This window comes from Lontra canadensis, unplaced genomic scaffold (assembly GCF_010015895.1).
Source record: "Lontra canadensis isolate GAN:19392208 unplaced genomic scaffold, GSC_riverotter_1.0 scaffold79, whole genome shotgun sequence".
NCBI classification, from domain to species: Eukaryota; Metazoa; Chordata; class Mammalia; order Carnivora; family Mustelidae; genus Lontra; species Lontra canadensis.
Window position 1 is genome coordinate 5,618,279 of NW_022631073.1, and position 17,968 is coordinate 5,636,246.

Consider the following 17,968-nt stretch of genomic DNA (forward strand, 5'->3'; position numbering starts at 1 on the left):
CCACCCAGGTGCCCCTCAAAGATGCTTTTAAGAGGACAACTGAAATGATCTCTCCATGAGTCTCTTTGCCCTACCCTCCCTTCAAAAAAGAACTCTAGTGTTTGCTAAGAAAAGATTAGGTAATAAGACACACAGGAAATCAGAATGAAAGGCAGGTGACCTGCAGAAAGAATTGAAAGCAGGAACTCGAAGCAATATTTGTATGGCCATGTTCACGGCAGCATTATTGACAATTGCCGACATGTGCAAGCAACCTAACATCCGCCAACACATGAACGAAGAAACAAAATGTGCTCTAGACATACGATGGAATATTCCTCAGCCTTGAAGAGGAAGGAAATGTTGACACCAGCTACGGCTTGCAGGAACTCCGAGGACATGCTCAGCGAATCAAGCCAGGCGCCAATAGACAGATGTATATGATTTCACGTATGTTACGTACCTAGGGTTGTCAAATTTATAGAGATGGAGAGTAGAATGGTCGGTTCCAAGGCCTGGGGGATGGGGAATGGGGAGTTCATTTTTTTTGTTTGTTAGTTTTTTCATTTTTTTGTTTTTAAGATTTTTATTTATTTATTTGACACAGAGAGAGAGAGATCACAAGTAGGCAGAGAGAGAGGGGAAGCAGGCCTTCCCTGGAGCAGCGAGCCCAACACAGGACTCGATCCCAGGACCCCGAGACCACGACTCGAGCCAAAGGCAGAGGCTGAACCCTCTGAACCACGCAGGCGCCCTGGGAGTTCATTTTTTATGGGGCCAGAGTTTCAGTTGTACAAGATGAGAGAGCTCTGGAGCTGGATGCTGGTGGTGGTCGCACAACAGTGGGAATGTACTGTATGCCGCAAACTGGACCCTACAAGTGGTTGAGATGGTCACTTTATACTCTGTTTATGTCACACTAGTGCAGCAGTAAAAAAGAAGACAGTCCGTAAGAGGAAATGATCAAATCTACACAGCATCGAGAGAGGTCTAGTTTTGGGTCTCCTTCTCCCACTGGGAGAGGAGCTTTTCAGAGACGGGGACTTCAGTGCCCTATCCGTCTTTGTTACCCCCACTGAACTCAGGCCCTCACAGATGTTGGGTTCTCATCAGACGTTTGTGGCCCCGAGGTCGTGGTGTGATTACATGGATACCGTACACAGGACTCACAGACGGGTGTGCACGCGTGATTGTACTGGGTGCCCAGCCCTCGCCCTGTGCCCCAGGGAGCCAGCCCCCACCCCAAGGGCCAGAGACCAAGGGCCAGTGCCTCAGATTCCAGGCATCTCGGAAATCAGCTACAAAATGGCTACAAAATCAGTGGGTAGACTTTGAAGACATCTTTATTACCTTAATTTTCTGAGATACGGCTTCTTCCCATTTCTACCTTTTCTACAGGTGCAGTGATCATTAATACTACAAATTCATAGCTTGAGGCTCACTGAGTGGGTGACCCTTGCAGGTTATATAAATGAGGCACAGCTTCTTCACCTGTAAAACAGGAGTGATACTAGAACCCTTCTCCCAAGGCCACTTTGAGCATTGCAGGAGATTACACTGTATCCAACGTCGATTATCTTACGGAGCGGGAAGAAGAAATTTTAGCCATTAAGATGTGTTAGTGACATTGACCAGACTCAAAGCCCTTTGGGATTATCCAGTGAAATGTACATAGGTTTGGTGTTTATGAAAAGGCTTACAGAGGTACTGTCCACTTCTGTAATGACTAGGCTTTCAGTGTCTTATCCCAGGGGTTGAAACCACTTTCCTTTTGAAACAGCATATTTCATTTGAAAGGCAATAACTTATGCAATTTATCATGTCCCCCTTTGGCCCTGGATGTTGCAAACATGCCCTTAGGTTGTGATGCATCATGCCGGTGTCATCTTTCGTCCAGGTGTTATGGGTGGTCAGGAATTCTCCAGCTCATCACTTGCTTCTTTTATCAGTTTTTACCTTTTTAAAAAAACAAAAACAAAAACAAAAACCCTGTTGCTAATTTTAAGCTACCTCAAATGTGGTCGGGCATAAATTATAAAACAATGTTCGTTATAATTTAGTGTCAAAGGTGTTTTATTAAATTGTATGAAAACCAATTGTTCTTACAATAGCTTGCATGGTAAACAGACTGTCATATTGCCCAATATTCTAGATAACCTGGTTTGCAGAATTTGGTAACATATTAAAAGTGGGTTAAACAAATTAATATTGCGATAGTTTCTGAATGTATTTTCATACTTAGGGCAATTTTAAATAGTAAAAATACGGCTTGGCAAGCATGCTTGGGCAAGCGTGATGAACCAGAATTGTTGAAACCAGGCAAAAAATCAAGTAGTGACACAGTGGGAAGGAAGAGAAGTTAGCATCTCACTGTAGGCAGGAGAGAGAATAGCTCCTTATCTCGAATCTCAGTGCTCTGCAGAACACTTTTTAAATAATGGTCCTGGGAACTTTTCTGACTTGTCAGAGAGGCCTCAGATAGAAACGTCAAAGTTATGACTGCTGCCGCTGCTAAGGAGAAATGGAACCCAGGGGGAACTTCCTGCCCCCCCACCCCTGGTTGCCATGTAAACACTCTGGTGACGTCATCACAAGTAGAACACTTAGGTTCTTCAGCCCAGGGCCGACGGTGGGAACCTGACTCATTCCGAGTACTTACAGATGTAAACTGTGCCTGATTTTTCCTCCTCCTCTGTCGTCGTCGTCGTCGTCTTCTTTTTTTTTTAGCCAGAAACATCCTTGTCATTAACAGACCTTTGGAACTGAGTCAAATGTCTTTGAAACGCCAGTGGAATATGATAAAACTGTCCGAGGAAGGTACGTTGTGATTTATTCCCCTGTAGATGTAACTCGTATCAAAACATAAAATAATTGGTTCCCTTGGTCGACATTCCCGAAAAAGCGTCCTGGCCAGGTGCTGGACTAGGCATGGGAGGAAGGAGATGAATAGGTCGTCCCCTCAAGACCTCGGTCCACCCAGGGAGACAGCCTTGTGAACAGTTAGTTACAGTGTAGTAAGGACAGGTGGTGACGACAGCCCGTCAGGGGTACAGATGCAGGTTGAATTGTGTTCCCCCAAAAGATATGTTGGAGTCCTCACCCCCAGTACCTGTGAATATGACCTAACTTGGAAATAGAGTCCTTGTAGATAGAGTCAAGATGAGGTCAGACTGGCTTCGGGTGGGCCTTAAATGCAGGGGCTGGTGCCCTTGTACAGGGAGATTTGCAGACACAGAGACATGTGACAATGGACACAGTTGTGAGAGTTCTGTTGCCATAAGCTAAGGGACACTAAGGACGGCTGGCAACTACCAGCAGCTTACGAGAGGTGAGGGAGGGTTCTCCCCTGGGTCCTTCAGAGACAGCATGGCCCTGCCAACACCTTGATTTCAGATTTCTGGCTTCCAGAACTGTGAGAGAATAAATTCCTATTGCTACCTCATTTGTGATCATTAGTTATGATAGCCCTAGGAGATGAGGACAGGCACCAGCACAGACTGGAGGGCAATGCTGGGTAGGGGAAACCCTTTCTTAGAGGAGCGGCTCCCGAGCTGTATCCAGGAGTCAGGAGTGAACTGGGCAGGACAATTGGAAAGGTGGCCCTGAGTTCAAAGAGACACAGAAGCTGCCACATCTGGGATGTAGCAGCGGGCTTGTTTTAAGGATTTTTAGCCTGGTCTCCTGGAGCCCCAGGAGCCCGTGCACAAAAGCGCAGGTTTTCATGTGTATGTTTCCCAGGCCCTGTTCGGGGGTCGGGGTACGGGGTAGGGAGGGCAAGAGCGACATCCTTTTATGAGATTTTTCAAAGGAACCACTAGGTCACAAACTGATGATGTCAAGGGGATTTGGGAGAACCAGACATGAGATGGGGCTGGTGGGGTCACCAGCTTGACTGTGACCTTGCCGAGACCAGGCTGTACTGGGGAGATTAAACAGATGAGCAGAGCCTATTTCATGAGAGAGAACAGGCTGTGGCTTTCTGCTGGACATTGGAGATGAGAGAAAGGAGGGGCGTGGAAGGGGACACCTCAGTTTCTATTGTGGGTGATAGGACGATGGGGACCACTGGCCAAGACACAGGATGCAGGGTTGGAAGGGGGAGGAGAGGTGGAAGAGGTCGGTGGTGGTGGCAGCGACTTTGGGTGAGTCGGCTGCTTCCCTTTCAAACTAGCCGAGTTTGAGGCAGGTTCGAGCTGATTCTGACGGATGAGATCCACATCCTTCCTTGGCATTGGTTTATAGATCAAGCAAAGGCCACGATGTGTCTGAGGTTTGGCACCAGAGCCCAGAGGGATAATAGGGGGGTCAAGAAGAGAACCCACAAAGGAAAGCCAGAAGGGAGGAAGATGGAAGACCCATCATTCTAGAAGTCAAAGATGGAAAGATCTTCAGAGACACTAGGTAGCTCACAGGGTCAGGCCCCACAGAAGCACTAGTTCCGTTTAAATTTGATAAGTGATTCTGAGAAACATCTATTTTAAAATATCTTCAGAGGGTATTGTTCGAGCATGGTGAGGGCTCTGAGCCAACTGTGGCTCCCGTAAGTCTAGAAATGAGGAAGGGCACTTAGAGTCCCGGAAGTGGGCAACCGGCTGTGCCGTCTCTGTCCCTGATGCCATGACAGAGGAGGGCAGACTGGGTGCCCACTTAGCTGACTGACGACTGGGCACCCCTCGGGTGCACGTGACTCTGATGGGGTGACCTGCAGGGCACTGTGCGTTGGTGCCTGTGAGCCGTGTCTGCAGTGACGACTCAAGCATCACTGGGGGCTATGTGGGGACTGGAGGGGATTCCTCGCTCCCACCCTGTGCCTCACCCAGTGGGCCATAGGTCATTCTCCAATCTGCCATGTTTTCCTGCTCATAGACTTTTCCTTAAGCCATTCCCACTTCACGCTCTTTTGCCTCAGCTGGGTCTGTGTCACCTTCCCTTCACCCCACTTCCACCTCTATCCAAATTCACCCCATCCTACAGGGCCATTTCAAGTGTCCCCGTCCCAACCCCTGCCAGGGTCCCTTGGCAGGCGGGGCTCTCTCTGCGGCTGGCTGAGGTCAGGGTAGCGGAGCCATGGGTGGAGAGCTGCTTCCCAGCTCCCCCGGCGCCAGTACCCTGGGTGCTTCTTCCATTCCTGCTCTGGGTTCCATGGCTGACGCACATCTTCCTCCAGAGAGGAAATCTGGATTCCAGGGTTGTCTGGCTCAAGGCCTCATGAGCGACCTAATGCTTGCGGTCTCTGGGAAGGGGCTGGGTGGCTTCAGATGAGTGTTTCAAGCTGATGGAGACAGAATCACGTACAGTCCCTCAAGCATCTCAGCAGAGAAAACCTCTCCAGACATGCCCATGTGCTGACACGCTCCCTGGGGCCAGAGGACCAGATCTCTGGGCACCAAACACAACTGATCTGTAAACCGGCGATGAATTGTTGGCTAATTGGGCTGATTTTTAAGTTTATTTGAAAATAAAAGCATGCTGGAATCCTGGGTGGCTTCACTTTAATTGAAGCCCTTGGTCAAAAGTCCACTTAGATCCTCTGGATACAGTTTTCTAAAAGCCATGGGCTGGTTTTTCATCCAAAGCATGTATGGTTTCCTCCTGGGGCCTTAACGTCATCATTTGTGGAAGCACTTGTTGGCCTAAGACCGGCAGTGTTCTTGGACCCGAACTGCAACGAGTGTTCTGTAGGGCTTGCTAAAACGTTGATGGCCAAGACCACCTGAGTTCCTATTCAGTAGATCTGTGGGTCAGCAGGTGGGGCCTGAGAAGTTTATTTCTAACAAGCTCACCCATGATGCAGAGACAGGTGGTCTAGTAGCCCCACGTGGAAAGCCCTCACTCTTGAACAGCACTGTGAGGTAGGACCCCATTGGGTTTCCAAGAAGCAGAGCCTGAGGCAAGGATTGAGGGGCATGTGGGAGAGGGCACTGTCCAGGAAAGGATTGTGAGAGAATTAAGGAGCCCTGATAGGGTCTCAGGTACAGTCTGGCCCTTGGGTTACACTTGGAGCATAAATAATAGAGCTTCCCTGGCTTTTGTACCCATTTCTTGCCCTTCTGTGGGCTGCTGGGGGCTGTGATGACATACGCCTGCCTGGAGTATATTTGGCAAGTGCTCAGGGCTTGCCCACCCTCTGCCAGTTTCCTTTCAACCGGGACAATTTCTTGATACAGAGTGGACTTCATCTGCACCTGTGAGAGGTCAGGGCCGGACCAGCTCCCACTGTGGAGAGAAGGAGGAGACCGTTCCGGACCCCTCCCATCCTTGCGCCAGGAGGAGGACAAAGGCCAGGCGCCATCCATTCTGGTTAATGCGTTTTCTGTATTGGAGACATGAACCGTTTTCCCGTGAAACTGTTGCATCCCAGCTACTGGAAAAGCCAAAACTATTACTCTTGTTCTTGCTAACCTGCTTCTAGTGTCCCTCCCACTCCCAGCTTTACCTTCCTCGAGATGCCAGTGCAGGTCACCTGATGGTGGGGGCCTTTACCGGTGCTGACCAGTTATGTGGTCGGGTGGGAAGGCACCGGGTGGGGGGCTGTGTCCTCACCACATGCTGGGAACTCTGCTCAGGTCTTGACATTCATCGTCTCATTATTTCTTTTCACCACCCTAGCAGACAGGTCTTGCTTCCTCTGACACATGAGAAAAGAAGACCCTGGCCATTTAAGTAACTTACTCCAAATTACTTAAATGGACCAAGTGGTTAGTGACAGACACGGATTTGAATCAGGGCCTTTCTTTTCCAGATTCTGTGCATTTAACCACGCTGACATCTCACTTCCTCATATCTTTTGAGGTCATTATGTCAGGTACCCTCCTGTATGGCTTTAGTCCTACCTCATTTTCACTCAAAACTAGGTTCATGGCTCTGAGTTACAGGTTTACTGGTTTTGGAAATTCTCACACATACTGAAAATTTTCTTTTAATGTTGCAATCATGTGGCTCATAAGTTTTTGTTTCCTTTCTTTCAATAAACAGCCCATTGTAAGTGCTTACCCTTGTTTGCTACATAGACTTTATAGTTGTTGTTTTAAAGGCCCTACTTTTTTCATCCAGCGCCTCTATCTCAGTCTCCCCAGGTGGTCTGTGATGGGCATAACAGTGGTGCCCCCAAATCTGTCCATGTCCCCGGAATCGGTAGACATATCACCTTTCATGGCAAAAGGGACTTTGCAGATCAAAGAACCTTGAGATGGGACAACTCTCCTGGGTGATCCGTGGGCCCAGTCGAATCACAAGAGTCTTGGGAGGAGGGAATATGGAGGGTCAGAGAGAAGAGATGGTGAAAGCAGAGTTTGACGGGCCAGGAGCCTAGGAAAGCCAGCTGTCCCTTGAAGCTGGAAAAGGCAAGGAAACAGATCTTCCCTAGAGCCTCCCAAAGAGTGCAGCCAGCTGAGACCTTGCCCTGAGTCCCATGAAATGTGCCCTGGGCATCTGACCTCCAGAACCAAAAGATATCACAATCTGTGTTGTTGAAGCCTTCAAGATGGTGACCACTGAGGCAGCAGCCACAGGCCACCAAACGCACAGCCCCTGCTTTTCTGACCCCAGTGCCATTCCTCCTCCCCACGGGGGTGAGGCTACTTCCCTGGAGCTGTTGTTGATCCCGTGTCATCGTGCGCTGGGTATCATGCTGAGGGCTAGTTAGTTAGGCCTGTTCATCTTTTCCAGTCCCTCTATAAAGGTGGCTTCCTTGTCATCTCCACATCCCAGCAAGGAGCCAAGGGATGCTGCCCAAAGCCACACCTGTAGCTAGAGATGCTGGGACTGAGTGTGGTCTGCCGCTAGTGACCATCTGGGCCCGGGTGGGAGGTGTTGTCACCTTGGTGATGCACACAAACAGTCACAAGCAGTGTGGTTTGTCAGGTATTAACCCCAGATCGCTCCCTGGGCCACGGACTTTACCCACACGTGCCTCAGTGCCTTAGAGACAAGGCTGGGCAGGAGCAGTTCTCTGCATTTTGTGGCCAAAGAAACTCCGAGAGGATGAGTAACCCACAGACTGCATGTGAACTTGGGGCTGGGCTGGGCTGGGCTGCAGCCCGGGCCTCGCTGGCCCCTAGCCAGTGCTGACTTCAGAGTTCTTAGCACGATGCCACCTGACTAAGCCAGGAGATTTCCATCTTCATCAGCTTTATTGTCAGCTCATCATGACATATGGACTCTGCACAAAATCCATGAGATCTTTCAGGTCTCGTATTGGCACTTTATGGAAAGTAATCTGTGTCCATCATCTCGGATGCCGCCTGCTGTCACTCAGTAACGGGCAGAGGGAGAGGCACAGGCACACGTGTGGGGTGAAGCTGGTGGGGGTTCTGTCATCACCCAAGGACTAGGGGAGACAGGAGAAGCCTTTGGATGGGTCAATAGGGACCCTTGAAATTCCCACAAGCCATGTCCTGACTCCTTGCAAACCTGCCAAACATAAAAATACTATAGCCTATCAGTTGTTCCAGAAAATGCTTTGAATTATTATAAAATGCTTTAAATTGAGTTATTTGAATATAGGTAAATTTTTAATGAATATTCTCATGAGTTGATGAAGACAGAACTCTAACTTAGGGAGGTACTTCTTAAAGCTCCTTTTTCTTATCACCAGCACCAGCTGCTGGGGAACCAATCTTTGTAGGTTCTGGAAAATTCACTTTCCCCAAAATATCCATGTTATGAGGACAGCATTGTCACCAGGCTCCAGAGAACGGGCCACACAGACTCTGCTTTCTACTTTCCTGTGTTTGTACACATTCCCGCATTAGCAACAGGTGTCCAGGCGGATCATAAGGCTGCTGGGTTGTGGGTTCTAGCCAGTGCTCCGTGAGGAGTGCAAGGTGGGTTTGTTGGATCAAGGAGTCCACATCACCCATCGTTACGAACTCGTGGGTAGTGGGGTGGGAACTGGACTCCAGGTTCGTAATTCAAAACACACCAGCTGTGTGCTCTTGGACCTGATGATATCCTGGGCCAACAGGGAGGCAGGTGTCTCTGTGGAGGGCTGTCCACAGGGTCTCACTTATCCCTGTAGTATGATCACAAAATTATCCCCAGCTGTTCCAAAGCAGCTTCAATATCCACGTCTGGGCCACTCATGGCTCCTTCAAGTATTGTTGGATTAAGAGATTGGATGAAAGTTGGACTTACGTTTCAGCCTTTCTTAATTCTAGTGGTGTCGGGAACCTCTTAGATGTGATTTTCTCTCCTGCTGGGATGAGGGAGAATGTGAGCAGTCCAAACTTGTTCAACTCTTACTGAATCTAGGAACATAAACAACTGTGTGGAAGAAGGAAACTTGCAGCTTAATTGTAAAGTAATAATAATAAAATCAGAGAGCCCAAATCAGGGAGTGGAGTGAATGAGAGAAATGTACAAGGATTCACCCCATACCTGAGTAGGTGACCTGAAACTTTATAGGAGAGTTATAGATTCCATTGTATCCTTTCATATACTAAAAAGTAGCAATATTGTCTCCTTTTGTCTAGGATTACGGGACAAGCAGTACTGTACAAACAATCAGATTGCCCTTAAAAATCTTCAGTCTGATGTTACAGAGAAGAAATCTGACTTCACCGAGGTAACTTTTTTCTAACTTCTTGAGTAGTCAGCAAAATGCGGCCAACTATAAAACACAATCATTGGCCTGTTGATGATGTGTTTGCATTTTATTTTGTTTAGTCAAAACTGAATTAAGGCAGCAGAAAATCTAACCATCGATGACTAAGACTTGTTACATTAAAATATGCACTGTAAATTTAATTATTCTTTTAGAATCTTCATCAACAATTTGTAAATTTGCAGTATCGTATGAGAGTACGGTGATTGAATCTCAATTTTAAACCAAAATTAATCTGCCGGAGAGAGACAGAATGATGCCATGCAGCACTTCGAAGGTGGAGAAGAGATAATTGGAAATCTAACAAGCTAGTATGCATTGTTATAGCTGCAAAAAGCATCACTTGTCTGAAATAGGGAGAAAATTAGAGGTCATATTTATAAAATGTAGAGTTTCTGATTCCAGAGAACAAAGCATCTGTATGCCGGGGTTAATATTGCCAATGTCTCCCACAACCGGTTCTGGCTAATTGACTGACTGACTCATTGCACCCCTCCCACAATGCTGGGAAGGAGGTGTTATCATTATACTCATTTTGCAGGTGAGAAAAGTAAAGCAGTAGCTGCAGTAGTTGACTTGCCCTGAAGCTCCCAGCTCATTAGCTGTCAGGCTCCAGAGCTTCTGTTGTCCTTCCTCTTCTTCTTAAGATTTTATTTATTTATTTGAGAGAGGGCGTGAGAGAGGGAGGGTCAGCGGGAGAAGCGGGGGAATCCATCCCTCGACTCCAGGATCATGACCCGAGCCAAAGGCAGACCCTTAACCGACTGAGCCACCCAGCTGCCCCAGAGCTTCTGTTCGTATCTTGCTCTAAAGGGCTGGCGTAGAGGAAGGCTCATTCCAGTTAACAGATTGTAAAATGTGGACTTTCTGCCTGAAGGAATCATCCAGAGGACAAATGGATAATCTGCTGCCATCTTTTATGATTCTGAGAGATTGTGGGATTAGAAGAGTCGATGCCTCATGACAGATTAAAGTGGCAAGGATATCTGTAAAAATTTTTCCCCCCAAAATGCTTGTCTTGGGTATTACCTTTTGATTTAGCTCTGCATTTAGTGAAGCCCAGAGACCCCAGGCCTGAACTCCCACACGTTGCCGAAAGGATGCTATTCTGGGTGTGAGATCTAGTCATCGATACATAAGATATTTCCATCAAGCCCTTTCTTTGTGGAAGCACCGAGCTCGCTGTCTGAAGACGTAAAGATGCCCGGCTATGACTCATCTGTTTCCAGGGAGCAGGAGCCAGACTCTCAGGTCGCGGGGAGGGAAATGAGCAGGAGGAACAGTGGGCCCCTGACAACCACCCCTGGAGGGAGGTACCCAGTTAAGAAGGGAAGGATAATGATGAAGTTGATTGCTACTCTTTTTTTTTTAAGCTTTTATTTATTTATTTGAGAGAGAGTGCGTGCAAGAGAGAGTGAGCAGGGGGAAAGGGAGAAGCAGACTCCCCGCTGAGCAGGCTTGATCCCAAGACTCTGGGATCACGATCCCAGCCAAAGGCAGATGCTTAACGACTGAGCCACCCACGTTCCCCAATTGCTGCTCTTTTTAAGAAAGATGCCAGCTGAAGGTCTTTCCCACCTGTTTTTCACACTGAGCTGACAAGTTCCAGCATTTTCCTGTTGATGTTAAAATTAATGAGTTTGGTTATTGGTGATCTAGATCTTTGGGGCCATGCGGCTGGGTCTCTCGAACACACACGCACACACACAGTCATTTTCTGTGACTGAATTAAATAACTCCCAGAAACCACACCTTCTAAACTTCTGCTTTGGAATGATCTGGACCATCTACTGCGATTGTATCAGTACTATGACTTTCAAATTTTCCTCCTAACTTTGAGCTTTTAAAGCTCGTGCCTGTGTGTGTTGTAAGGATGCTGTAAGATGATGAAGCACTTGGAACGGATGCCCTTCGTTTGTAACTGCCATAAATCTCCGCCTCTCCATGCAAGCCCGTGCACGATTGATCACTTTTCCTTTCAAAACTCTTCAAAGCTGTAGAAATGATATGCAGGCTCTTCTTCAACCAAGTGATTATTTAAAAGGGATGAAATATGGAACAGGGTTTTCATCTTTGCAAAAACAACGTTTAAATTTTCCTGATAACAAAAGTAATGGCAGCTCCATGTAGACACTTAGGAAAATATAGAAATATACAAGTAAGAAAATTTATATATATTTCGTTCCCTCCTTTTTCCCATGCAATTTTTTTTACATAAAACTATAATGTTTATCAACTTTTATAGCTCTCTTTTATTACATAACATTCCATCACAAGCAATTTCCCATGGCATTTAAATTCTTTGTAATCTCTATTTTTAATTTCTACGGAATACGATGCAGTTGTGCCTACCATGATTTACTTACCCGAACCCCTTTTAAAAGACATTTGGATTCTTTCCAGCTTTTCACTGTTGTGCATTACACTGCACTGAGTCCTTTGGTTTCTTGTAAGTGCATGGAAAGAGACAAAAGTTTCAGAACAGAGATGGAGAAAAGCTCCAGTTCTTCCATTGGTCTCAAAACGGTCTTCCCCTAGTGCTACGTACCAGAGTGAACTCATACAATTGAAAGCACTCTTACATGCATGATGAAACGCCACTAGGTTGACAGATTGCTTAGTGGTGATGATGCTGGATGGACTAAAAAGGAGTTGAGCAGGATTGCAGCTCGTGCAGTGGGGACTGGAGAGAGGATCTGGGCAGACATGGGGCCAAGGAATCATCTGGCAAACATAGTTGAAGGCTGCAGAGTGACCATGGAAAAGGGAAGAATTGTCAAGTGGAGAAAAATATAGATTTCAAAGCCACAGGTTTGATTAGATGCTTATCTTTTCGAGAAATAAATTGCTACAGAAATGGATGCGTCCTCATCCCAGTGGCTCAGGATCTGATTTCTCCAACCATCCGCCGCTTATCTCTTTCTTCCTTCAATTTATGAAATGGTGCCTTTATAGTAAAATACCTTAAGGCATAAATATAAAGTTAAAAACAGTCAATAAAATGCATAAAACTAGGGAAGCAGTTACCAGCCTCACACAATCATGTCTGAAACATTTAAAAAAAATCAATATCTTAAAGTGGCATTTATGAGAAAGAAAATGTACATAGGCGAGTGCTGTACGAGGATGGTCAGGAAATGGGTGATTTATTGCCACGGCGAGACACAAAATCCCACTCTTCATTTGACCTTCCTCTGACCTTGAATGTTCTACTTTAAATGCAAGATTATTTTCTTTTTAAATCAAATCTTCCATCAGCTAATCTTATTTTAGATGAAAGATACCTTTCTTCCCCCGCCCCCCCCAAAGCTGTGTTTAGTTAACCCAATAGAAAGAACAGTTGGAGGAGCATCCTGAAATAGCTTCACTGGGGAAGATATTTGATGTGAAGGATGTGACCCCTTTTTTTAAAAGTTGCCCTGCTTTAAAAGTAGTGGGCCAAGTCAGGGACATCAAATAGATCCTCTGTCTCATCTCTTTCTTGGCGTCCCAGCCCCAGAAGAAGAGCGGGACACAAAGTGCTATATTGTAGTCTGCCGTGGACCGTCTCCCCCACTCCGAATGCGTGTGTGGATGTCCTGACTCCCGGCACCTCAGAGCGTGACTGTGTTCTGAGCCAGAATCTTTAAAGAGGTCACTCAGGTTAAATGAGGACACTAGGGTGGGCCTTATCCAGTAGGACCGATGCCCTTAAAAGAGGAGGACGTTAGGACATGGTCACACACTGAGGGAGGAAAATGTGAAGCCACGGGGAGAAGACTCAGAGGAAGCCAGTCCTGTCGGCTCCTTGAACTCCGACATCCGGCCTCCAGAACTGGGACAAAATAAAATGTCTGTTTTTAAGTCACCCAGACCGTGGCACTTTGTTCCGGCAGCCCAGAGTTTTAAGAGGTTGGAATTTATCTTTCATGACTTAATGGATTTTGATGAGAAAATAGGATCTGATCAATAGAACTTCCCCTACAAGAGTAGGATTAGTGTTTTGATGAGCAAAGCATACAGTGTTTCCTTTTTAATTTCTCTCAGTCTGTCGGTTGGGGCTTTTTCCAAAACCAAGTGTAAACATCTCAGGAAAAAAACCGCAGTAAAATGTAACCAATAATCCCAGTCCTGACAATTTGGTTGCCTGCTTGGCGTTCTCTCCCATTTAACTCCGTGGGGCCAAGAAGTTTCCTCCGTTTCCTGTAGTAGGAGCTCAATAGATCTGTGTGATGAGTTCATGGATAAATGGGTTGATCACGACTCTGTGTAGAATGACAGAATTTACATCTCGAAAGTTTCCGTTCACAATGACAAGATTTCAACGTATTGGGTATGTAACAGGTCATTTCCATTTGTGTAATTCAAATAAACACAAATGTGTTCATTTTAAATACTCCCTCACTCACCCAGGGGTTTGAGTCCACCAAACATCCTCCGGTTTCTGATAAATCACAGAAAAAGTCATACCCTGCCGTGACATATCAAGTCCATATTTTGAGAGGTACTTTCGCGTCCTTCCTTGTTTCTGGTTTCCAGAACTCCTGGTAAGGTAGGGAGGCAAACGGACTTCCCTTTAGGACTGGGCTTCTACCAGCATCTCCTCCCTCAGGAACAGTGTCTCCCTGATGTATGGTGATTCCCCGGCTTCAGAATTGAGTTCAGATTCATGTCTTTGTTGCTCTTCCTTCATCCGTTTGCATTTGATGGACTCAAAGCCCGTTACACCAGCCAGGCCCAAGGTAATGAGATGGTGGGTGATTCCCTGTCTTATCCTTCTGGGCCTCTAGGGCTTCCTACAATGGTGCCTGAAACCTCCAGTGGAGCCGCAGGGCATCCCTCCAGCGTGTGCTCAGGGAGAGACTCCAGGAGGTCTGAGTCCTGGCCTGGCATTCCTTCTTCCCTATCTGTGCAGAAAATCACCCAGAAGCTGGTTAAAAACAGAGCTGCTTGGCCTTATCCCTAGAGATCCTGATTCACCCTAGGTCTAGAGGAGGGGAAAGAAGGGTCCAGAAATCTGCATTTTTAACTCTCCCCGCACCAGGTTTTTTTTATGCAAGTGGCCATTGGCCCAAACTTGGGGAAACATTACTATACAGTGTAAAATAAGACCAACACAGCACACTTTCCAAGAGGAATATTTGCTTTTTTTTTCAAAGACCTGTGTCAAAGGAATTCCTACCAGGTACAACTATGCACCTGGTAGGATACACGGGCAAATTATTATCAGAACTAAATTTAACGAGGGAGGGACTGCGTACCGAGTCAAACTGCCTGGGGTAGATGCCAGGCACATTTCACTGTTCTCCTTTGTAAACCACAGGCGTGGAGAGTGCCTCCTAGAAAGGAGAGGGAGGTGCCTCAGAAGCTCCTGGGGCTGCTTCACCTGCCTGCTATAATCACCCTGGAGGAGAAAACAGGGATGCCTGGCCCCACCCCAGGGCTTCTGATGCCCTTGGTCGGGGGTGAGGTTCTACAAGCTCCCACGTTGTTAGTGTAATGAGACAGGCTGAAGGGGAGACCCCCCCCATCTTGAAAGAGGGTTCAAGCAGAGCCTGGCACTCGCTAGCCACCTGGGAAAGGGTAGCCCGTGATAGTCAGATTTTTTTATAAGATGAAGGGACATTTAAGACAACTTTGTTTCTTCTTCACCTGTCTCTGGCTATCTTTTGAATTTGCAACTTCCCACGTACCTTAAAAATCTCACCGAGTGTCAGGTGATAGGGATTTTGATGAAAAACAGGAAAAAAAAAAAAAAAAAAGAAAAGAAAAACTGAGAAGCCTACCACCTTCCCGTGGCTAAGAGTTAGAATGCAGTGCGCCTTGGCTGCTAAGGTCCCATGGGCCGGCCCCCCATCACATGTCCAGGTGGAGGAAAGCATGACCTAAGTGTCATAAGTGAGTGCTAATCCTTCTCTGAAGAAAAGAAAAATTTGTGCTTTCTCATCACATCTAAGGAAAAGAGAACGATGATTGTCTCTTCTCAAACACAAGCCCTTCCCCTCCTTCGAAAGACCAGCAGCTGGAGGTTTTCAGAGTGGGGTCGCTGGTTTGCCAGCATCGGAATCACCGGATCTTGGTTAAAACGCAGAGTTTGGGGCCCCAGCCACAGGTCTACAGGATCAGAAGCCCTGGAGCCCAGGGAACCTGTAGTTGTTAACATTTCAGGTGGTTCTCAGGCCCATTATGGAGTGAGAATTCCTGCGTCCTTGCCCAGCCCCAGTTAAGCCTCCAGGCTTCTCGTGAAGGCTCTGCTCCCGGTGGGCTCCCCGTGGGCTCCCCGTGGGGATCCCTGTGGGGGTTGAGTGGTTCCCGGGTTATTTCCGGTCTTGCGCTGTTCCAGGCAAGAGTTCGTTTTAAGCACGTAGAATACTGAGTTTCAAAATGGGGGCCTGCGACCCTGGGAGCATTCTCCGTTCACCCGCCCACGTGGCTTCCTGCAGTGTCTTAAACATACACGTACAAAAACAAAACCAGGAGGAAACGACTCGTCCTCCCGGTGCTGACCTGGTCAGAGGCTTTATTAAAAGTCTCAGCACATTGTTTTGGACACACTAGCAGTTTACTGTTAGGACATAGATCTGCTGATAAGGGAGCATGGAACACCTCGATCCCTCTACTGGACAGAAGCCGTGGCTGTGCCCCTGAGCGTTGAAAGGCAGACAAACCACATCTGTCCCGTCCAGCTGCTTCCTGATACTGATTCTCCTGGTCGCTGTGCTAGTCTAGTCCAGCTTGGGTGTTTGATTGCCTGTGTTCCACTACCTGGGATTTGACCCCCACAGTGGCTGGCATGGGGAGCCACTGAACCCCACTGTGAATCAGCAAAGTTAGAGAATTGTGTTAGGGGGTTGGGGACATAGAGAGGCCTTCCCTGACCCCACCACCAGTGCTAACTCATCTCCCACAGAAACCCTTGTCCCAAGTCCCAGCCCTGCTCCAGAATTACATCTTCCCTCCCCCTTGAGGCTGTGGACCTGTTTTCAGGCACTCCCAGGCCTGGTGAAGGTGATTTTTGAAATCTGATGGCCCCCATCGACACAAACATCGTTAAATAAACCGAAAATAGACACCCAGCCGAGAAAACCAATCCCTGGGTCAGAAGAATGATTCCAGGTGGATCCGGGTTTCCCGCCCTTCCGAGCACGCAGAGGTGGAGTCAGGTGCGGGTAGAAGGCCTCGGCCGAGAACAGGGTTCTGGGAAGTCCTCTTGGCCCTTGAAAGGGAGTTGACTGCCTGCCTTGCGATAGGCTGTTTGCGTAACTGCCATCTTTTCCCATTTGCAGGGGGCTCTGGCATCGCAAAACACAGAAATGATCTCATCCCTAGTCATCTCACAGCTGATTGATGAGAGTAAATCAAAGGTGGACCGGGCCGCGCTGCCCGCGCCCTGCACCCCGGCTCTGCACGCGCATCCGGCCCAGCCGTCGCGGGGGAGCCGCCCCGGGGTCTGCCTCGGCCGCGCGTTCGGCCTCCTCCCGGGCGGGCTGGGCACACCGACGCCCGCCGCGGGGCCAGGACCCGACACGGAGCCGCCGCGCAGCGCGAAGCCGGGCAGCGGCCCCCAGAGGGGCTTTGCGTCCATCACCATCACGGCCAGGCGCGTGGGCGCCCCGGCCAGCCCCGTGGCGTGGGAGGCCGTGCGGGACTCGCGGTGCCCCGAGTGCCGGGCCCAGGGCGCTCCACTCAGGGACGCCTCTGCGCCGGCTGGGGGTGCCGATCCGCGTCGGCACCAGGGACCGTTCGCCTGCCCGGATTTCTCCGGAAACGGCTCTGTGATGAGGCTGAGGGTGCCCGAGACGGACCAGCGGCTGTGCGGGGGTCCCCAGTACTGCATCACCGATGTGGACAGCCGGGAGAGCAGCTTTCCTCCGGGCGCGGCGCGGTCGGGAGAGGGGCCGCTGGTGTTCAGCTCCTGCGTCCAGGTCAGGGTGACCCAGCCGTGCCTGAATTCCATTTACTATCTAGACCGGGCCCTCTCTGTCCCCGTGGAGCAGCCCCAGCTTGCGGGCCCTAAAATGCACAGGTCGGTCCTGTCACTCAACCTCAAGTGCAGTTCACACGGACCGACAGCAGATGGCGCAGGCGGCCCGGCTAATGCGGGGCCCCAGAGCGGCGCCCGGGAAGAACAGAGCCCTCTAGGCCCCCGCTGGAACCCAGGTCTGCAAGGAAGCTTCTTGCAGGAAGTCCCATCCTTGGAGCAGGTGCATCTGGGGCCCCGCACCTGTCCTTGGAGGGGCTCGCGTCTGTGGGAAAAACAAGGATTCTCAAGTGCGGCAGTTCACCAGGTCACTGGAAGAAACGGGAGAGAAGACTACGGGACCACGACCCGTGGTGGTGGCGGCAGCCAACTCTCCATCCACATTCCTGGCTGGAGTTACACAGCAGGTGAGTGACAATCTCGGG

General features: G+C 48.6%; 1 protein-coding gene across 2 annotated transcripts in view; it reads left to right on the forward strand.

The window, feature by feature from the left end:
• The window catches only part of CUNH10orf90 (chromosome unknown C10orf90 homolog), a 204,226-nt gene that overhangs the window by 126,507 nt on the left and 59,751 nt on the right, over positions 1-17,968 (forward strand). The window contains exons 1-3 of one of the 2 annotated variants that reach the window (XM_032882096.1): positions 2,702-2,796; positions 9,453-9,544; positions 16,849-17,950. In XM_032882096.1, the coding sequence (XP_032737987.1) occupies positions 2,751-2,796; positions 9,453-9,544; positions 16,849-17,950 (1,240 nt within the window). In that variant the 5' untranslated portion in view covers positions 2,702-2,750. Of the gene's footprint in view, positions 1-2,701; positions 2,797-9,452; positions 9,545-16,848; positions 17,951-17,968 lie in introns of those variants that run through there. The other variant, XM_032882095.1, reaches the window with a different exon arrangement.